The following is a 23,707-nucleotide window of genomic DNA, read 5'->3' on the forward strand; positions in this document are numbered from 1 at the left end:
TTCTCCCTCTGCCCCCTCGTGCTCTCTCTCTCTGTCGCTCACTCTCTGTCTCAAATAAATAAAATCTTAAACAAAAAAACTGAGAAACACTGGTCGTTACTATATATTGGCACAGAACTATTCAGTCTATGTCTTATTTAAGATAAGTTCTGAATATTGGCCTTAAAGCCTTAAAAATTAGACCATATAAATTATGATTGCACAATATTTCCCTTTTCTTTATAAAACAGATTACTGATACAAAATATACTAGATATTGGTATGTCATGGGTACTAATATACAAAAAAAAAATGGATCTCAAATTGTTTACACAGGAAGATTAGGGGTAAGTGGAATTGAATCAGGTTTGGCATCTGCTTCCACTGCTTACTTGAGATAGTCACTAAATAAACCTCTCTGATCTTCAGGTTCCTTATATATAAAATGCAGATAATACCTAATTAGTTGGTATGTGGTGTTATTTAAAGCAATTTAGAAGTATAAAGCACCTAAAGCAGAACTTAACATATAGAAGATGCAAGTAAATGCTATTTACTTGTAGTTGCAATTCTTTGAATTTACTGCTCCCCCCGCCCAATCATTCTCCAAATGATTCAATACCACTTAACACTGGGATTATGATTCCAATAGAAACGTGGCTCAAGAGCAGAGGTAAGAAGAAGAAAAGGCCAAGGAACTTTAGACTCCCCTTTAATTTTCTACAAAATAAAATGCATGATTTCTAGAAGGCAAACTATTCTTTGAATAGTTCTAATTACAAACTAAATATGGCTCCATACATAAGATACATTTTCTGTACCACTTTTGTCACATTTGCGTAATGTAGCACCTTATAACTCATCAATATAAACCAGTTTATTGTGTTTTAAAAATGTCAAGTGATGCTAAATTTTAATGATAATGCCAAACTTGATTGAATAACAACGACAAATGTTTATGGTTTGAATAAATCAATACATGATGCATATTTATAATAGTACTCCTTTCTGTGAAGGGCAGAAATAAAATCCTGAACTATGCTGCACATATTGGGGGAATGTCTCAGACTGATTTAGGGTCTATTTTGTCCCATTTTACTTTTCGTGTCTATTAATACTTAGTATATATTCTAAGTAGATAATCTCATACACTTTTTGGCAAATTTGGCATTGAATTAAAACCAAATTGGGCACTGCAAGCAAATCGAAACTTTTAAAATAGGGGTGCCTGGGTGGCTCAGAAGTTAAGCGTCTGCCTTCGGCTCAGGGTGTGATCCCAGAGTCCTGGGATCAAGCCCCACATCAGGCTCCCTGCTCCACTGGGAAGCCTGCTTCTTCCTCTCCCACTCCCCCTGCTTGTGTTCCCTCTCTCGCTGGCTGTCTCTCTCTGTCAAATAAATAAATAAAATCTTAAAAAAAAACTTTTAAAATAATTATCAATGATTTAATGCTTGAACATGCTTTAGTTGTATTCTTACCATGGTTTTGACTTTTGAGGGCCTAAGAACTACATGCGGTTATGAACATGAGAAGTTGTATTTTAATATATCCTCAGCTCACATCATAATTTTCCATATGCAGTAGGATTGATAGCTTGTATTTAAATAGCATTTGTGCCAACTGTGTGATAATGCACAGAAGTAGAGGAGTGTGAACAGTGGCCCCCACAAAGATTATGCTGAAATTCTACTTTTGAAACTTGACCTGTTCTATATTCTCTAAAACATGTAAGACTAGACTATAGGGCAGCAGACATAAATCATACCACTTCCTGCTACTGTGCTATTAAGAAGCTATTTTTCATTTTATGCAAGAGATGGAAAAACTTTTAAAGGAAAGGCAGGAAGATATCACTTTAACATATGTATTTTTATGGAAAATATTGTTACTATATTGGGAAAAGAAGAGCTGAGATGGTAAGATTTTTTTTTTTTTTGAGATGATAAGATTTATCTCAGTCAATGGGAAATATTAGGAAAATTAGAATTCAAAGTAAGTAAAGGTCATGTGTCAAGTGAAATACCCTTTGAGTTATTTGTGGACAACAGAGGAATTTACTTTCACTATTTAAGAAATGTAACAGGGGCCCCTGGGTGGCTCAGTCGTTGAGCATCTGCCTTTGGCTCAGGGCGTGATCCTGGAGTTCTGGGATCGAGCCCCATATCAGGCTCCTCCGCTATNCGGACAACAGAGGAATTTACTTTCACTATTTAAGAAATGTAACAGGGGCCCCTGGGTGGCTCAGTCGTTAAGCATCTGCCTTTGGCTCAGGGCGTGATCCTGGAGTTCTGGGATCGAGCCCCATATCAGGCTCCTCCGCTATGAGCCTGCTTCTTCCTCTCCCACTCCCCCTGCTTGTGTACCTTCTCTCGCTGGCTATCTCTGTCAAATAAATTAAAAAAATCTTAAAAAAAAAAAAAGAAATCTAACAAGACGAAAATAACAATAATAAATACTTACATAGCAGGCATTATTATTATTTTTTTTACTTATTTATTTATTTATTTTGAGAGAGAGAGAAGCCAGGGGAGGGGCAGAGGGAGAGAAAGAGAGAATCTTAAGCAGGCTCCATACCCATCGTGAAGCCTGACATGGGGCTTGACATGAGCCTCAATCTCAGGACCCTGAGATCATGACCTGAGCCACAAATCAAGAGTCAATGCTTAACTGACTGAGCCACCCAGGAGCCACCATAGCAGGTATTCTTTTAAGTGCTTTACATATGGCTAATTTAATTTTCAGACAGAAGATATAGTATGATACTTATATATTAGTTATATTTTTTTTAAGTATTAAGCTTTAAACCAATGTTTCCTCCTTATTGTGGCTCAAAAAGCCAGTAACACACTGGGTATCATGATTTACAGCTTTAGCACCCAACCTCAGGCACTCTGCTGCTTGCTGTCCTCACAATTAATCCCAGGTGGGAAGAAGCATTATTTCCTTGCTAGAAAGAGAAACTAAGGCTCAGAGAAACCAAAGATATTTTAAGGGATGACAAAGCTTAACTAAAATCCTGATATGGCTGAACAAAATCCTGGGTGATATTCATTAATGTCCAAAGATGACAACTCTATATATTTGAAAGAATGAGACTTTGTCTGGTTCTAGTTATGGAATCTCAAAACAAGGTTAATTAGGAAAGGATCTAGTCCAAGGCAAATTAAAGGTCAAGAGGTTGGCTTGATAAAGGTTGACCTCAGTGGGAAGAAGAGATTCAAGCTTCCTATTCAAAATAAGTTTAGAAGTACAGTAAAATAATGAAATATAGGAACGAAGTGATGGACTTAGGAACTCAATATTGTAAATGAATTAATGGCAACTCCTTGAATCCAGAAAAAGTGTAAACTTAGAACAAAGAAGTACTAGTTTATAAAGTGGATAGTAGAGACAGAATATATAATCTCAAGATACAAAAGTGAAAAATTAGAATAGAATTTAAATAAATTTATGTTAGATAGTAACTTCCTTCACAAAACTCTTAAAGTACAGAAGGAATATCTTATTTAATCGCTATCCCCAGGGTTGAGAAGTGATATTCAAATATTTAACAAATGATGAATATAATCAAATGATTGGTCAAACAGATGCCTGGCAAATCAGAATATACTCTAGCCAATATGCCACATGGAAGGACATCAAGTGAATTTTAGCCCTATCAAAATGACTAGCACACAGTAGACGTTGAATTAACATTTTGTTTACCAAGATGAATGACTAATACAAAAACCTAGAGGGCATTCAAGTTAATGAAAGGACAATCAACTGGTAGTAACATGGAGTCAATGGCTACTAAACACCCATCCCAAAGCAAGTAACACTGGGCATGCAGAAGACATGCTACCGACCACAGCATCCTATGTTGTGAGGTTGAAATAAAAAGTAAGTGATGTTATTTCTCAGCTGTCACTTACACTGCCATGACAAAACGATGGGCCAGACTGACCAGTGGTCTAACCTCACGCAGTGAGTCTTAATATTTTACTGTTTAAATTCATCAGCCTTCTGGGCTAAGTAGTTCACAGATGTCAGTGTTAGTGCTTTTTAATATCTAATGTTTGTTAATGATCACTAATAACCAGCAACTCTGTAGTTTTGGTACATGAACACTTCTGTTCATGGCACACATATTTATTTATCTGTTTGATGGTACCTGTTCTCATGAGGGACAAATGGTACACCAAGCAAACATATAAACCTCTCCTCCTTATCTTCACCAATAATTACCCAAGGGAATGATGAAGAAACATCTATAAGGTTCCATTTTGGAGGTTCAATAAACCAAATTGTTACTTTCTTTTCACACCATATAAGGAAAGTAAGAAAAACCTTCTTAGCTTTGATTCTTATCTCCATATTCAGGGAAGATATGTGGTTGATGCTGAGTGAAATAAAAATAGAGTGCTATCGCATGCAGTAATGACGATCATTTTAATGATTAACTTTATGTAATGTGATGATTTGGTCTGATTAATATTACAGGCATCATACTGTGGAAATTATGAAACAACTTAATTTACTATAATCAAAAGCATGATGTCAACTCATTTTTAGATAGCATATAGGCAAAGTAAGCATAGGTTATAAACTATAATGAGAACTCAAACCCAGCATACATTAAATTCTAATATACAAAGTTTGAGAAATAATATGAAGAAACAATATTCTTTGTAAAGATTGCCCTTGAATAGCTAGATATTTAACAAGTTGTCAATTTTATATGAACATGAGGACCTCAGAGATGGGGTTTCAAATCAAAGTTGTCTGGTAGTCTGCTTTGGTCAGTGATAAGCCTGAAAAATATTATCTTTTATGTCATCACTGCTAAATTATTGCATATACCACGCACAATAAGAGTTCCATCCATCTATAAACTTACCAAACATTTATTAAATACCTTTTTGTAAAAAAAAAAAAATGGTGCTAGGTACTATAGCTAATAAAATAATCCCTACTTTCAAAACTTTCAGAGAGGCAGACAAATCAGCCATCATATTCAGTGTGATAACACATATAAACACAGTGTGCACTAATGGCATATAAAAAGGCTTCTCTTCTGCACAGCTGTAGTGCAGGTCAAGAAAGGCAAGCCTGGAAAATGTACTGTATGAACTAATCTTGAAGGATGAGTAGGAAGTAATTACTGGAAAGGAATTAGTTACTGGGAAATTATAGTATACAATAGATTATTTCCCTTAGGTGAGGAAAGATGTAGGAAGGTAAAGGAGTTTATTTCAACAAAGAAAGAAGGAAAGACACCTGCTAAAATCCCCTTGTAAACATGCTACTAGGAAACAGATTATCAATCAGCATTCACAAGTGGGAGAGTCCTTATCTGTGGCAGGCTTTTGGCAAGATATACCTGCTAGTCTACAATAGCTATGGTAAAAACAAAACAAGAAAACATGGGAATTGGACTTATTGGGTACGACTCTTAAAGAGTCATATAAACTATATAACTGAGTATAAACTGGGGATATAGTTGAATCAGCTTCCTTTTGTGTGATGGGGCTACTGATGTTATTTAGAGGCCCCACATTAATCTGGGTTGAAGTACATCCTGATACACCAAGATAGGACCTGGGAAACTGTGTTGGTGGTCCTGCACCTCTCTTTGCTTACCCCATACTTCATGTTTACTTACATCCTTGAACTTGTTAAGAAAGCTTGATGCAGGTTATACCTCTCATTGGTGTGAGTCTGATTTCACAATCCAATCTTCTGATGAATTTGGTTATCAAGGAGATGAAGAAAGAACAAGAAAGAGGCAGGAAATTCTGCCTACCACTCTTGATCTCGTCTTCCTTATTTTACTAAACAGTTCTAACCTATTTTGTACTTTTTAGCTTATATAGACTCACAATCAGTGGGGGAAAGCATAACAATTCTGATGGGTTTACTACTCTCTAGAATATATAATCTAATTCTGCAATTATTATTTTCTTTGACAAAATGTTTGCTGAAACCACAAGCTGAGGTTCCTTTAAGTACCTACTATCATGTTATAGGCTTTGGTTTTTGTTTTTTTGTTTTTTGTTTTTTTTTCACCTTAAGCTTTTAAAACTGATGAATCTTGAACAGAAAGAAACATTTTTCCATGTGAGAGTTGTACAACACAGTGGATACAGTTGCCCCTTAACTACTTTATTGTGACACCATTGAGCAGCAAAAACCAGAAACGCAATGCTCAGGATAATTTAGGGGCTTAAATGCTTTTGCACAGGCATCACAAAATACATTTTTTTCTAACAAAAAAAGTGTATTTTTTATTTTATTTTTTAAAGGTTTTATTTATTTATTTATTTATTGGGGGGGAGAGAGAGAGAGTGCACAAGCATGAGATTGGGGAGGGGCAGAAGGAGAAGCCTGACTCAGGGCTCCATCCCAGTATCCCAACATCATGACCTGAACCAAAGGCAGACGCTTAACCGACTGAGCCACCCAGGAACCCCAAGAAGAGTGTATTTTTAAATATTACTCATGGTTGATAACATTTTCTTAAATCCGACTAGTTCTTACACTCCTCATCTTAGATTTTGCTGCAGTCAAGCATTCCTGCCTACTATCAGAGTATCTCACAAAATTATCTTCTGCATAACTTTGATGCCTTTGCAGTATCTACTTCAATCTTGAAATCCCTCGTTATAAAAATTCTGCTCAAACAAGGATCCTCTCTTATCTTCTAATCCTGAGTCTATAAATGTTTATTAATTTTTTACCTTTTATATTACTTGGTTATAGTTTCTTTTTTTTTAATTCTGTAGCTATCTTTTAAAAGACTGAAGACCAGGAACAGTGAATTTTTTTTCAATCCACTTTTAATATTAGGTTGATATTGTAATGTGAATTATTTTAGAATTTCAAAAATAATTACTTATTTAAAAGTCCTCAGTAGTAATTTTGAGGTGTATGTATGCGTATATGTATTGAATATTTCATTTTCATTGGAAGTCTTCCTATAAGGTTTTCAATGCCCAGAAAATCCTATTCAATGCAATTCACTGATTTGATGCTTTGGATCAAGAACTGTTCTATACTTTGAATCAGATACAAGTTGAATAAACCAATCCATTTGAAGGAGTTTGCATTTTAATTTGCAGGGTGAGTATAAAGTAATACCTACCCTATGTGACAGTGCTATTATACAGGAAGCATAAAGAGCTATAAGATCTCACAGGAGGGAGAGGTTAATTAAGAGGAAACTAAGGAATCCGTCAAAAAAAAAATGACATTTGGAGCAGGCCTTGAAGGATGAGTTCACTTTTTTAAAAGAAAAAAAAAAGCTTTAAAAATGATAATTATTTGTTTTTACATTAATTCATGCATGTTTTTCATTTATTTTTATCTTTTGGATTTTGTGCCTGACCAACATGTATATTTTTAAAGTTATGCAAAATACGTTTTAATATTTCCAATGTATAAGAAGAAAAGCAGACACTGGAAAACTGAGAAGACAATACCAATGGGAGAAGGGCTCCTAGCTTTCACATGAAAGTTAATAGAGTAATAACACATTGCCATGTAATAAAGCTTGATAGTGACTTGATAACAGAAATGTTCACGGCTAATGAATTTATGTTTACATATGTATATGCACAAATATAGTTATGCATACATACACATATACATATGAATCATAAACGATTGATTGTTAAACCTTTTTAAAGGTTTCAGCTTTACAGATATTCCTAATCAACATAACGTAGTCACCATCCTCCCCTTGGAATTACTGAAAATAATTAAGCTTTTAAAGTGTATAATCTTGGAGGAGCATAGGCTTCTGTTGGCTCCTGGATCATTTACAGGTTTTCTGTTTGTTTGTTTGTTTTGTTTTTGGTCCCACATGCCATCTGAAATGTCGCATTACAGGGTAGAATTTTGACAACTTCACCTGCCAGTTTCTTTGCTACCACGTCTTGAATGCAGCAGATTTTACCTTCCAACAGACTGGGGATACATTAACATCAGCAAGTTGTTTCAGGCGTAGTATTTCCAGATGGGGCCAAATTTTTCAGTATAGAGTTGCTGTCCTTCCGTGAGGCGACAGCCCTCCTGTCCACATTCCACATCATTCACATATCTTTCTCTCAATGTTCAAAATATAGAATTTGGGGGATACAAAAAGCTTTCAGAAGCATATAATTACAATGGTAATTTTACAGATGGCATTCTTAGGCTAGGATATATAACCTAAAAGCAACTTCTCCAACTTTTAGTCAAAACCCTTTCAGCAGTTCCATTCTACTTTCTCATGACACTGAACTTTCACACTTTTCAAAAGTGTAAACACACAGAGATTCTTGGAACATCATTCCCATGCCATTATTAAAGTATTCAAGGTATACTTAATATCTTAGTACCAGGGAGCCCCTAGCTGCCACTAATTAACTCTGTGTACGGGGGGCAATTGTGTGTGTTTATTTGTTTGTGCGCAGGTATCTTCATATTGCCAATCATGCTAACAGGTTCTGATTACTTTCTGTGAAGAATACCAACTTAAATGATGTGCAGGTGCCAAATGTTGAAGAGCTGCTATAAGCATCACCCTTAGTAAGGAAAATTAAATTTGTCAGCATATATAGGTTATTTTCTAAAAACAGTCCCAGGTTCATATTTCTTATAATTAAGTAAAAACTAGAAAGCATTACTTACTGGTAGGAAAATGAATGTTTAGCCCACAAGGTGTAGGTAATGAAAGTATCAATGCATGTAGCTCAAACATCATTTGTTTTGTTTGTTTGTTTGCTTTTTTAAGAATTTATTTGAGAGAGAGAGAGGGAGCATGAGCCGGGAGAGGGAGATGCAGGTTCTCCACTGAGCAGGAAGCCCGACCTGGGGAAAAATCCCTAGACCCTGGGATCATGACCTGAGCTGAAGGCAGACACTTAACTGACTGAGCCACCCTTAAACATCATTTGGTATTAAAAACGTCTGAAAGGAGGCCTACAGATTGTGTCACATACAGGATCTATGATGGGCACATCAAAGGTAAATCAGTTAATATTTGGCAAGTGAATAGGGGGAAACCAAAGGGCACTGGAGAGTGCTACAGAGAGCCCATTTAAAATATGGCAGAATTAAAGATCTAACATGTTTTGCTGATATTGGGAAATTAAATATGTGAACAACAGATTCTTAAAATTTGTGTGTGGGATTGTACTGTTAAAATAACTGTGTACCATATTCTTCTCAGGAATAATTAATAAGAGCTACAAAGTCCTTCCCCAACCTTATCCTTTACATTTATCTACTCAAGCAGGTCTGTTGAGTCCTGACCTTCATGCCTCCTTTTAGGGATTCCCAACTGCCTAAAGCATTCTTGCCGTTCTATCTGATCTGTCAACAGCTTTTAATACCAGCATTTTGGGGGATTCTGTTCTCCTGTGAAATTTAATCTCACCTATTTAAGCTTGCAGAAAGTACTGGAGGGAATTATTAACAGATTTTCCCTCATCTTCTTAGAGGGTAGTGCTGAGTGACTGGCTGCTTTCCCTAAGGACCCACAGCTGAGAAGCGCTGGTTTGTCAGTAGCTTCCTATTTAGCATGTGTGCGAGGCCACGAGGGAGACTGAAAGACATCTGGAATCAGAATTACATCAATATGCTGATGGTGCCTCCATCTCTTCGTTTCATCAAACCTGTATCCCGTAGCATTAATGCTTTCTTAACTAAGATGGAAAGTGCCTCAGAACAGCACACTGCTTATGGCTCTAATTAGACAGCTGGAAACTACGGTGATGATACGTAAGAGCAGTGGATCAGCAGTCTCAGCAGCACCAGGAAACTTGTTAAAAATGCAAATTCTCGGGCCCCTCCCAGACCTACTGAATCAGAAACTCTGGGACCAAGGCCCAGCAAGCTGTGTTTAACAAGCCCTCCAGGTGATTTTGATGCATACTAAAGTTTTAGAACATTTGCATTCGAAAAAATGGGATGTGGGTGTCACTGCTGAATCTATTGGGTGTTGCCTCCTAGTTCAGTAGATTAAAGCATTTCTGGATCCATTCGCACTGTTCTTTGTTACTAACCATGTAACATTAAATGTAACTGGCTTTTCTAATAATTCATATTTGTCACAAAAAGATGAGAGAACTTTATATTGTTCTGCATTTCCCTCCCTCTAAAACCATCTAGGAATTAGACTGAAGCTCTGCATATATGCATGCTGACATCCTTAACAGCGAGGACCTTAACCAACAAAAAAATCACGTTATTCCCAAATTCCATCCAAAAGCCCAAACCCATTAGACAACACACGAATGAGAAAAACCCTAAATATCTATTACTTTAAAGAAACCAAGCATAGTTGCCGTTTGAGTGTATTAGGGGTATTAGGGGTAGAAAGCATAGGAGGAATAGGAGAAATACAAAGAAATACAAATACAAAGAAATTGGATATGATATTAAATTTTTCATGTTGGTTATTATTTTTTCCTAGAATATACTCTCTCAAAACTCTGTCTTGAAGTATTGTACTTCCTCCTGACTTTCCAGTTTCATAAGTGTTATTAGCACTGCTGTGTCATGGGCCCTCTTTTGATGTACCAAAACCAAGTAACAGACATGAGGCATTAATACCAGAACCACTGGAAAAACTGAAAGCCCCCAGTCCCACAAAAGCACAGGCACTGCCCAATAACCCAACCCTAAAATCTATGCATATTCTGATAATGTATTACGTATTATCCCTTCTCTCATACTGAGGAATTTTGCCTAAAACTACAAAATGAACCTTCAAAGGCCCATTACTGGAAAGTAGTAGCTTTTTTTTTTAAGATTTTATTTATTTATTTGAGAGAGACTGGGAGGGAGGAGCAGGAGGGAGAGGATAAGAAGGAAAGAGAGAATCTCAGGCTGACTCCTCACTAAGTGTGGAGCCCCATGCAGGGCTCTATCTCACAACCCTGAGATCCTGACCTGAGCTGACATCAAGAGTCCGATGCTCAACCAATTGAACCACTCATGTGCCCCAAAAGTACTAGCTCGCTTAATGCCAGAAGCCCTGATACTAATTCCCTTCAGAAATCATTCATTTCACAATTCTTTTTTTTTTTAAGATTTTATTTCTTTATTTGACAGAGATAGAGACAGCCAGCGAGAGAGGGAACACAAGCAGGGGGAGTGGGAGAGGAAGAAGCAGGCTCATAGCAGAGGAGCCTGATGTGGGGCTCGATCCCACAACATGGGGATCACACCCTGAGCCGAAGGCAGACGCTTAACCGCTGTGCCACCCAGGTGCCCCTCATTTCACAATTCTTTGCTGAACACTTTATATGTGGCACCACTGTGCTAAGGCAGGGGGAAGACACAAAGGAAGCAAGAGGGCTGACCATAGACCCTGTTCTTACAGAGCTCACAGTCAAGGAGTTTTAAAATCATATAAAAAATTTGGTTTCTTGTAAGCCAATAAAAAAAATCCAAATATTTGTTTTTATGGTTTTAATTAGGCCCCAGATCTGCTTGAGTTCTACTAAGTTGTACTGCAGATGGGTGACCTGCTCTTCCATAGACCCACTGTTTTTCAAGAGTTTGGAAACCATGGCTCAGTACGGTGAACTCTGGCCTTAAAACCAGCTATGCCTAGACTCTGATCCTTTCCATCCTGTAAGCCAGTCCCATTGACTAATAGCCTACTCTTTCAATACGCCCCGGACAGATTCCCGGCTTCTGGCCCAAACCTCTTCAGTCAACTTTCAACAGAGGAGTCCCTTTAAAATTTAACTCAGATCTTGGTGCTTCTCTGCTCAAAACAGTCCAGGGGGAATGGGATAGACCAGTGATGGGTAGTAAGGAGGGCACGTATTGCATGGTGCACTGGGTGTTATATGCAAGTAATGAATCATCGAACTTTACATTGGAAACCGGGGATGTACTGTATGGTGACTAACATAATATAATAAAAAATCATTAAAAAAAAAATCTCACAAAAATAAATAAATAAATATAAAAGCAAACCAAACCATAACAAAACAAAACAGTCCAGTGGTTTCCTCTCTCACACAAAAAACTAAAGGTCTTATGAATGCCTACAAGACCTCACCCAGTGTGCCCCATACTGTCTTCTCCTACACTGTTCCAGTCACACAACTTCTGTTTTTTATATTCCCAGAAGTTTAACAGCTGTCTTCAATTGCCTTGCCTGGAATGTCTGGCCCCCAGATGTCTACATTCCCTCACTGTCTTCATTCCTCTGCCCCAAAGTCACCTTATCAGAGAGGCCTTCCTGGGCTATTTCATTTACAACGGCAAATCTTGCTACTTCTTCTACCATACGCTCACCCCAAATACCTTTGCCTTATATTCATACATTAATTAACTTTTCTCCATAGCACTAATCACCTTTCAATACACTATTTATGTGATAGTTAATTTGTTTGATCGAGTGTCTTCCTTTAGTAGTTACAAGCTGTATTAAAATTGCCAAGACAATACCTGGTATACAATGGACGCTCAGTATATATAGATTGATTAAATCAATAAATCAATAAATAAGTAACAAATGTCTACCTCTACCCTCTCAATTATTACCTGGTCTCATTTTTTGTGTGTGTTCTACTGAGGGTGAAGAAATAGTCATCACTCATTTCTAGTTACCATTGTTAATAGAAGATGACTATAAAATAAAGTATAAAGTAACTGGCCATTTCCATCTGGGGTCATCTTCCCTTTCAACTCTCAAGGTGCAGCTTTTATAATGAAAACTTCTTTGATATTGGAATCAGAACGTGATTTAAAATATTTAGTTCAAAACATGTGTCAACTATTTATTCCTTGCTGAGGCCCTGTGTTATGCATGGAGATATACAGATGAATAAAATTAGCTCCTGTCCTCTTTTATCTTAGGCAAGTCATTTAATTCCAGGGTGGAAGTTTTCTTTTTATTTGTAACATAATGAAATCTCACTAATTGATGCTATAGATTGCACTCCAGGAAAAAAAAAAAAAAACTCCCAAAATGATATGACCATGTCCACCCTGGATTTTGGAAGGAAGTCTGAACGGGTATAATAGATAAAAGAAAGCCCAGAGAATGAAGTTGACATCTGAAACTAAGCCTTGAACCAGTGGTGAGTCTGATATTTTAGTGAGATTAACCTGTAAAGTGGTTAATCTACATGTGACAAATTACCTATCGACTACAGTTATAATTCTTACCTGGTATAGTATAGAGACTCCAAATATATTAAAGCATTCTAAAGCAAATCAAATTCATAATACTGATTTGGATAAAATGAGTAATTTATCTTTCTATAAATACGTTTCATTCTTGTTCTCAGAACTAATATCCTTTATAAGGCATTATCTTCCTCACCCAAGATTAGTCACCACTCACTTCTAAGAGTGAAATCATTTTAAATCTGTCATTTTTAGTAAGCTAACTCATTATTAATTCTAAATAATGCTTACATGAGAGCTCTTTAAAAAAATAATAAATGGCAATCTGTTTATTCTATTGGCTTCACAGCAGAATGAATTGACTTTCAGTATGACCAAGGCATATGACTTTGAATGCAGCTTGTAAGCTTGGCTTATGGAGAATTCCAAATGTCTCTAATTACCGCATTCTCCTAATATCCTACATTTTGTGACGAATGCCTATTGTTAATGAAATGAATACTTAGCACATTCCACTGTTACTAGTTAAATACAGTACATTTCTAAGATACTAACACTAAGAATAAGAGGCATTTAGTATCGACAAAGATAAATTTATCATTTTATCCAAATAAAGTATTATACAATAGCTTTCTTTCACTTTGAATATCTGAATTAGGAAAAAACAAAACAAAACAAAACAAAAAACCATGGGTAGCCCAGGAATTCTTAAATTCACATTTCACAATTTCAAGAACATTCTAATGATTTAACGAGGAGACTGCACATTAACAGTTTCATCTCCTAAAATCTGTTGTGTTACAACTCCATATTTTCTGATGGTTCTATTTTACCTCCTCGGGGACAGCTCTTATATTAACAAAGCCTTTTCTGAAGACGATGAACACGCGACGGGCTCCACAACATAAAGCGGACGTTGCACAGTCGAAGGCAGTGTCTCCCGCTCCGAGTACAATCACGACTCCCCGTATCGATGGCAATGGAGGGTGACAGGCACACATTCCTGAATGATGAAAGGAAAACCCCATTTTCAAGTACAGAAACCATTTCTGCATGACAGCTCGAAAGATACTTGTACTCAAAGCAGTGTAAAATTGCATCTTGCAGTTTTCGAGGATGCAGTGTCACTATCAAATTATTCTGCTCCATTGAAAGACAGTTTTATTCCCATTTTAAAAAGATGCTCATATATGTAATTTCATAGTCAGTACCTTTAACTTNGCAAGTAATGAATCATCGAACTTTACATTGGAAACCGGGGATGTACTGTATGGTGACTAACATAATATAATAAAAAATCATTAAAAAAAAAATCTCACAAAAATAAATAAATAAATATAAAAGCAAACCAAACCATAACAAAACAAAACAGTCCAGTGGTTTCCTCTCTCACACAAAAAACTAAAGGTCTTATGAATGCCTACAAGACCTCACCCAGTGTGCCCCATACTGTCTTCTCCTACACTGTTCCAGTCACACAACTTCTGTTTTTTATATTCCCAGAAGTTTAACAGCTGTCTTCAATTGCCTTGCCTGGAATGTCTGGCCCCCAGATGTCTACATTCCCTCACGTCTTCATTCCTCTGCCCCAAAGTCACCTTATCAGAGAGGCCTTCCTGGGCTATTTCATTTACAACGGCAAATCTTGCTACTTCTTCTACCATACGCTCACCCCAAATACCTTTGCCTTATATTCATACATTAATTAACTTTTCTCCATAGCACTAATCACCTTTCAATACACTATTTATGTGATAGTTAATTTGTTTGATCGAGTGTCTTCCTTTAGTAGTTACAAGCTGTATTAAAATTGCCAAGACAATACCTGGTATACAATGGACGCTCAGTATATATAGATTGATTAAATCAATAAATCAATAAATAAGTAACAAATGTCTACCTCTACCCTCTCAATTATTACCTGGTCTCATTTTTTGTGTGTGTTCTACTGAGGGTGAAGAAATAGTCATCACTCATTTCTAGTTACCATTGTTAATAGAAGATGACTATAAAATAAAGTATAAAGTAACTGGCCATTTCCATCTGGGGTCATCTTCCCTTTCAACTCTCAAGGTGCAGCTTTTATAATGAAAACTTCTTTGATATTGGAATCAGAACGTGATTTAAAATATTTAGTTCAAAACATGTGTCAACTATTTATTCCTTGCTGAGGCCCTGTGTTATGCATGGAGATATACAGATGAATAAAATTAGCTCCTGTCCTCTTTTATCTTAGGCAAGTCATTTAATTCCAGGGTGGAAGTTTTCTTTTTATTTGTAACATAATGAAATCTCACTAATTGATGCTATAGATTGCACTCCAGAAAAAAAAAAAAAAAACTCCCAAAATGATATGACCATGTCCACCCTGGATTTTGGAAGGAAGTCTGAACGGGTATAATAGATAAAAGAAAGCCCAGAGAATGAAGTTGACATCTGAAACTAAGCCTTGAACCAGTGGTGAGTCTGATATTTTAGTGAGATTAACCTGTAAAGTGGTTAATCTACATGACAAATTACCTATCGACTACAGTTATAATTCTTACCTGGTATAGTATAGAGACTCCAAATATATTAAAGCATTCTAAAGCAAATCAAATTCATAATACTGATTTGGATAAAATGAGTAATTTATCTTTCTATAAATACGTTTCATTCTTGTTCTCAGAACTAATATCCTTTATAAGGCATTATCTTCCTCACCCAAGATTAGTCACCACTCACTTCTAAGAGTGAAATCATTTTAAATCTGTCATTTTTAGTAAGCTAACTCATTATTAATTCTAAATAATGCTTACATGAGAGCTCTTTAAAAAAATAATAAATGGCAATCTGTTTATTCTATTGGCTTCACAGCAGAATGAATTGACTTTCAGTATGACCAAGGCATATGACTTTGAATGCAGCTTGTAAGCTTGGCTTATGGAGAATTCCAAATGTCTCTAATTACCGCATTCTCCTAATATCCTACATTTTGTGACGAATGCCTATTGTTAATGAAATGAATACTTAGCACATTCCACTGTTACTAGTTAAATACAGCACATTTCTAAGATACTAACACTAAGAATAAGAGGCACTTAGTATCGACAAAGATAAATTTATCATTTTATCCAAATAAAGTATTATACAATAGCTTTCTTTCGCTTTGAATATCTGAATTAGGAAAAAACAAAACAAAACAAAACAAAAAACCATGGGTAGCCCAGGAATTCTTAAATTCACATTTCACAATTTCAAGAACATTCTAATGATTTAACGAGGAGACTGCACATTAACAGTTTCATCTCCTAAAATCTGTTGTGTTACAACTCCATATTTTCTGATGGTTCTATTTTACCTCCTCGGGGACAGCTCTTATATTAACAAAGCCTTTTCTGAAGACGATGAACACGCGACGGGCTCCACAACATAAAGCGGACGTTGCACAGTCGAAGGCAGTGTCTCCCGCTCCGAGTACAATCACGACTCCCCGTATCGATGGCAATGGAGGGTGACAGGCACACATTCCTGAATGATGAAAGGAAAACCCCATTTTCAAGTACAGAAACCATTTCTGCATGACAGCTCAAAAGATACTTGTACTCAAAGCAGTGTAAAATTGCATCTTGCAGTTTTCGAGGATGCAGTGTCACTATCAAATTATTCTGCTCCATTGAAAGACAGTTTTATTCCCATTTTAAAAAGATGCTCATATATGTAATTTCATAGTCAGTACCTTTAACTTCTTTTTTCTTCTAAAAGGATTGCTACAACACATTTTGAAGAGTTTAGGTCATAACAAATTGGAATCAATCAATTAAAACACAGTTCGTCAAAGTCATGATATGTATTTTTAACTTGGTGTCATTAAATTTGTTTGTTAGAAGGGAAAAAAAGTGATTTTATCATCTGGGTTAACATAATTCCCAGCATTCCATGAAAATAGTTAATTTAGATATTATTTTATAGGATTTCTAACATATAGCCCTGCTATATATTATACTCTGGAAACTGAAAATTTACGTGTTGAGTAAGTGCTTTCTATGTAACGGAAGAATTTTTAACAACTATTTTCTTGAAATACTTAAAATGAACTTTCTCCCTTTTACAGTTTTTTCCTGGTTTTGTTTGCAAAATAGAGCTATAAAAGAAATATGACTTCCTAAGTGTTCATTTCTCAAGGACATATATATGAAAATTTGATGAAGATTCTTCTAAAAAAGTAAAATGCAGTTTTCTCTATGTGTTAGGTATTGCTGTGTTATCAGATTAGGTAAAACTATTGATAAGATTGATAAATTACTATAAAGAAATGGCACCACGGGCAGCATAGGCCTATAATCTCAATAAGTGTAATCATCCTGCTTGGAAGAGTGCATTTGGGATTATATAATTGGCCCTCTGTAATTCTCAAAAATATGTTATGTATACTATGATCTTCCTTAGAAAGGGTTGCAGGTACAGAAGCATCTCTTTCTCCTGGGAGAGAAAGGTGGAGATGGTATACATGTTTAGCTGTAAACTTCTGCAGAATGGCCTAATAGAGAACGTTTCTTATCTTTTTAAATAAAAATGTAAGCTTTTATCTTTTCGCATGTAATTAGATGTTAGAATAGCTGAAGTTTAAGACTTTAAAAATATATGTTTAAAGGATTTAGATGATGTGGTTTTAGAGAATATATTATAGCTTCTTTATTACTAAGGCTGACTCTCATCCAACCAAAGCATAGGACTGGTTTAGCTTCTGGTTGCTCCTCTTGGGCTGCATGAAGTGATATTACACAGAGTGTACATACTAGGGTGTCTATCAAAGTGTTTTCCTTTAACTTCATAAATTTTCTGTTCAGCAAGAAACTGGCTCTTTTGCCTGCTTAGACACAAATGATGTAAGATATGTGAAAATGTGACCTATTTTAAAACTATAAACTATATATTAAAAATATATAATGTAAAGTAGTTCCTAAACTGAAGTTCCTGCTATTTCTTTTAAGAACATCTTCCAGTTGGGGCACCTGGGTGGCTCAGTTGGTTAAGCGTCTGCCTTTGGCTCAGGTCATGATCTCAGGGTCCTGGGATAGGGCCCTACATCAGGCTCCCTGCTTAGTGGGATGCCTGTTCTCCCTCTCCCTCTGCCTGCTGTTCCCCGTTTGTACTTTTTCTCTTTCTGTCAAATAAATAAATAAAATCTTAAAAAATTAAAAAAAGAACATTTTCCAATGTTTGTTTAAGACTCTTACTTTGAAGCAATTTTACATTGCTGTCTATATGACAGAGTGGAAAAATCCTTATGATGATGTTTGATTGGAAGAATGAACAAATGGATGATCCTGGAAAATGATTACATCATACTTGTTTTCAACTTTATATTGGTGTGGCAAAAATGATTTGAGATCTGAACAGTGTCCTCCTAAGCCTGGATTTAATATACATTTATAATACATAAACAACATAGGCAACAAAACAATGTTATACCTGCTTTACTGCTTTTGGCTACAAGTGGCAAAAAGTCTTTGGATGTGTAAAATCCATGGTTCTGCGTCAGGTCTTTGAAGATGTGGTTTTTATTAGGGTCTGGCAAACCTAAGTAATAAAAATTTATAAAATCTCATTAGCAAAAGAAGGGATTTTTCCTACTGTATATTTTTAAAAAGTAGAAAGCTGATATCATTAAAATAATGTGGTTCTGAGAGGAAAATAAAATCTGTAGACAAATCAACATAAAAATGTATATAACACATTGTTACAGACCTCAGTGTATACCTTTATATTATAACTAAGCACACATCATAAATCATACATTCAAGTACACATATAGGTATACAGAAACATGGATACATACATATACATGTACATGTAGTGTTTAAGGGAAAATCAGGTTATATTATTTCCTCCTGTTATAAATAAAAATAAGTTTCTAGCTTATTAGAGTGCTAAATATAAAAAATCATCACAAAACTAAAACACAATATGGATACATATGTATCTAGTTCCTGAATATGGCAGATCATCCTAAGGGGAAAAAAAACCAAACAAAAAAACTTGAAAGGAAAAGATGTATTTTACTACAAAAAAAATCAGCTACTTGATTAACCAGAGTAATATTTTAACAAATAAAAGAATGGATAACAAAATTGGGATAATGAAAAATATAAATAGCTTCTAAGCACCAAAGTTTTAAATACATTAGTAATTTAAGAACTGTAATTTAAAACAATGAAATATGATATCCTGTCTATTAAGAAGTAAAGGCTTTTAAAAAATTAGACCATATGGCAAGGGTGAAGATTGGACCTATACTCTTTTGATGCAAATACACATTGGTGCTCAAGTTCTAGAAAATAGTTTTCAATATGTACTAAAGAAACACTAAGACATGCAAATAAAGATTTAATGTGCAAAAACAGTCAATGCAAAGAGAGAGAGAGAATGAAGGAAAACCAAAATGCCAATAAAATGAATGAATGAGTTTTACTTTAAAAAAGAAAAGGCAACAGAACACAATGCAGCCATTAAAATGAATATTTGAAAAATATGGAATTGGATGGTAGTCAAAATACAGTGTTAAATGTACTAGCAGGATACACAACTCTGTATAGTATGATTCAAGTTTCATAAAATCTGAATGGTGATAATTTCTGGTGATGGGGCTGTGGATAATGTATTTTTTCATTATTCTTTATTTCCAAATTTCTACAACATGCATGCATCAACCATATAATTAGGAAATAATTGCCAAAATTTTGAAAAGAAAATGAATAGCAGATTAACTTTTTTTCAAAGTATAAACAAAGCAAATCTGACAGCAATCACCCCACCACAGAAAAGTGTAGAATTAATTCATCTCAGTTCTATAAACACAGGGGAAAATTTATAGTTTAACTTGATTTACTTCCCCAAACTCTGGGTTATTCTAGAGAGGTAGGATTTCATTTTATTGTTAAATGAAGAGCAATGAGTAGTTGTTGGTGGGTACCTACAGTAATAAGAACAGCCCAAGAATGTCTTTCTCATGTGTGATAAGGTAGGTACGATATCTGATCTGAAAGCTGAAGGTGATTGTGGATTGACTGAGTGTGTAACCCACAATAGACTGCTTTGTTCCTTCAAATTAAATTGAACATTTTTCTTCCCTGTCCAGCATTCCTTCCTCCCAAAGATTTGCCCTTTGCGCATAGATTACTAGTTTATCACTTGTCATTAAAATTATTTTATTTACCTAGGAAGGTGAGGCACGTCATTTGACTTACCTTTGCTTTGGCTTCTTCTTTTTTTTTTTTTTTAAGTTTTTATTTAAATTCCAGTTAGTTAACATATAGTGCTTTGGCTTCTTTATAAATGAAATGAGATTGAGACTATTTCCTCATTTTCTGACATAAAGGATTACTCCTTGGGTATACTTATAACACGGAAACTATTACATAAATGTGTGGTTATTTATATAATTCTTTTAGAAAGACTAGAATAGGGAATGGTTACAGTTACATAAAAATAGCTGAATATGTGCTTGAAGACTAATAACAAAACAATTTTTCTTGAAAGCTATTAAAAGAGGACTATAGTTGTAGCGACACCTGATTAGTCTAACCAAAATATATATGCTACATATTGAAATATAAATAAGGACCTGTCTCCCCTCTTACATATATTACTATATTATAGAGATAGCATATGTTCTATAGCACTTCATTTTCCTGTAAACACACACACACACACGCACAAGAAAAATAACCTGAAGTGCTGTGCAATTTCAAGGAGATAGGATAAAACTCTTTAAAGCAGATCAAAAACAAAGCACAGAAAATGTACGTGGCAGATAAAAGTTCTGCATTTACTGTCAATAAGGTCTACAGTCCTCCCCTTACTAACTCCTAATCTGAGCTTTTTTCACTACTTGCCATGGTTAAGACAGAGAGGGAAATTTATATCTGTGATTATTTTCTATAGACCCGTTGCTAAAATAACTTTTCTAAAGAAATGCAAGGCATTCTTATTGAATATACCACTGGATCCATGGAGAAGACTTTTCCTATCCTGCAAGGAGTATTTCACAAAAAAAAAAAAAAAAAAGCTTTGGTAAAATTTAAATTCATTTTTTCCACTTGGATCAAGAGACTGACAAGGACAACTGAATTTCCTGTGCTCTTACTCCATTCTGCATTTATCCCTCTAATGAATTTAACATTTACTGGATCAGATTCTTTCTGTAAATGTTCAGGAGGGCACCAGTTAGATGTTCTGACTTATGGATGATGGCTTAAGGAGAGAAAAAGTGAGCCAGAAACTGGACAGGATCATTATGTTATTCCTGCTGCCTATTTAGCCACACCCCAGGGCACACACACTTTTAAAGTCCCAAGGTCTGTGGAGCTCTTCTCCCCGACCTGCATGACAGGTCATCCCTTATGACCTAGGGCAACACATCTGAAGCTGTCCTTACACACTGTTCGGTAGTCTGGCCCAGGTGGCAAAAGAACCCTAGCATCTGCTAACCATGATGCTATGGGGTAGTTAAGAGCAGGACCTTTATCATTAGCCAGACTTTGGTGTGAGGTCTTCGTCTCCAATTTACCAGGTCTGTGATCTTGTGTGACTGCCAGTGATTATATGTACTTAGCTAGGCTATCAAATGATCTGATCAAGTACTAATCTATGTATTGCTATGAAGGCATTTTGTAAATATGGCTAACTTCTATAATCAGTTGACTTTAAGTAAAGGAGACTACCTTGATAATGTGGCTAGGCATCATCCAATCAGTGGAAAGGTCTTAAGAACAAAACTGAAGTTTCCCTGAGGAAGAAGAAAGTCTGCCTGCTGGCCTAGCCCACAGATTTCGAATTTGCCAGCTCCCACAATTACATAACTCAATTCCTTGAAATAAATTTTATAACCTGATGTATCTATATCTATATCTCCTAATGATTCTGCTAGGGACAACAATTACACATCTCTCATTGATGTGAGATTTAAAGGAATCTATCTATCCATCCATCCATCCATCCATCTATATTAAGCATTGAGACCTAAAACATAGTGAATGCTCACTAAATATTAGTTATTAATATTAAGATAGATTTAATTTTCTGTAGTTTATCAATTCTTCCAAATTTCACACCTTATGGCAAGGAAAGAATAGAGTTTAAAGTATTAAACCTTAGCAAATTTAAACAAAGTGCTACAAAAAAAGAAAAATGAAGCAATCTTAAGTGAAATATGAAAGATAATGAAACTTGCAAATACCCATCTATCAAAGGAAGATTTCCGTGAGAGTAGGTGGCATATTAATAAATAAAGTATGTGTCTCTATCAGAATGATTTCAAAATGACACTGAAATGACTTTTTAATTCACCTTTCAGTGGAAAGAAGGAGGTTTATGAATAAAGAAGAATTGACAAAGATTTGACAAACAAAACAGCTCAGTTTAGTAGATGTACAGTGTTCTCTGTCTTTCAAGAAGGCCAGAGAGTTTGTTTCCCTAGAATAGTTACTGAAGTTTTTGGTGTTTCAGCATATTTACACAAAATAACACAACCTTAAGAACTATTGCAAAATGATAATTTTCAGCTTCTCCTAAAATAAATAAAATTCTGCTTATATTACAGAAAATCTAATTAACCATATATTGAATATTTAGATTACAGTCACTGTTCTAAAATGCCTAGCATATAGGTGATTTTTATATATTAACTCATTTATTTCTCAAAACAATCCAATGAGACAATGAACATTATTTTCTGCATTTTAGATATAAAGAAACTGAGACACATACAGGTTAAGTAACTTTGCCAATGGTCAGAGAACAAGCAGAAGTACCAATTTCTAACCTGAACATTCCGGTTATAGAGTCTATGCATTTACTTCAAAATACTGCCTTTTTCATATAAGATTTTGTAATTAAGCCCTGTTATAATGTGATGTTACTTAACAGGTGATATCTAAATCATTTAACAGATATGGATTAAATGCTTCACTGTGAGGCTACAGACAGGCACACAACAAGAATGTGTCTGCGGCCAGGTTCCAATCCGGTGGTAGAGAAAAGACAGGCTGCTTCTCTAGGCTGTATCTTTGTTTTATGATGATTTTCTCTAGTACAATTCTTTTTTGAATTGTTTTCCTTCTTAAGTGTATTTCTCTTGGGTATCTGCTGGTTATTTTTCAATATTTGATATTCTTTGAAATATGTATCTCTGCTTTGTTTCCAAAGCACCTCTCTCTGGAACAGCTACAGAATAAATAACAGCAGTGTATATAATAAATTTTTGTGCTCATATTAAGTTCTGCACCACTTCAATTAACATTAATAGGCTATTAAATATTCTGTTTCATGTTATCATCTAGTAAGTAATAGAAGAGAAATAAGCTTTTAAGGCTGGGTCTTCACAGGTATGGGAGACCATGTTTAAGAATTCCCCAGATTTTATAATGTCCGCCTGTGTTACTTCACAGGCTCACTTATTTAGTGTTAATTGAATGGAGCGAGCATTCGTGTGATGCCTCTCGTTCTTGATGGCATCCACTTGAATGACAGCTAAGCTGTCATGGGAAAGACAGTGATCAGATACACCTATCCCTGGAGATAGCCTCAGGAATCCCACAGACATAGAAGACAGAACACTGAGATACTGGCC

At 35.5% G+C, this 23,707-nt stretch overlaps 1 protein-coding gene across 5 annotated transcripts in view; it reads right to left on the bottom strand.

Annotated features, from left to right (window-relative positions):
- Positions 1 to 23,707, bottom strand: part of DPYD (dihydropyrimidine dehydrogenase) — a 966,631-nt gene that overhangs the window by 602,301 nt on the left and 340,623 nt on the right. For all 5 annotated transcript variants that reach the window (XM_034653966.1, XM_034653962.1, XM_034653963.1 and 2 more), the window contains 2 exons: positions 18,550 to 18,657; positions 16,436 to 16,605 (listed from right to left, as the gene is read on the bottom strand). In XM_034653966.1, the coding sequence (XP_034509857.1) occupies positions 16,436 to 16,605; positions 18,550 to 18,657 (278 nt within the window). The remainder of the gene's footprint in view (positions 1 to 16,435; positions 16,606 to 18,549; positions 18,658 to 23,707) is intronic.

The sequence above is a fragment of the Ailuropoda melanoleuca genome, chromosome 2 (assembly GCF_002007445.2).
Source record: "Ailuropoda melanoleuca isolate Jingjing chromosome 2, ASM200744v2, whole genome shotgun sequence".
NCBI classification, from domain to species: Eukaryota; Metazoa; Chordata; class Mammalia; order Carnivora; family Ursidae; genus Ailuropoda; species Ailuropoda melanoleuca.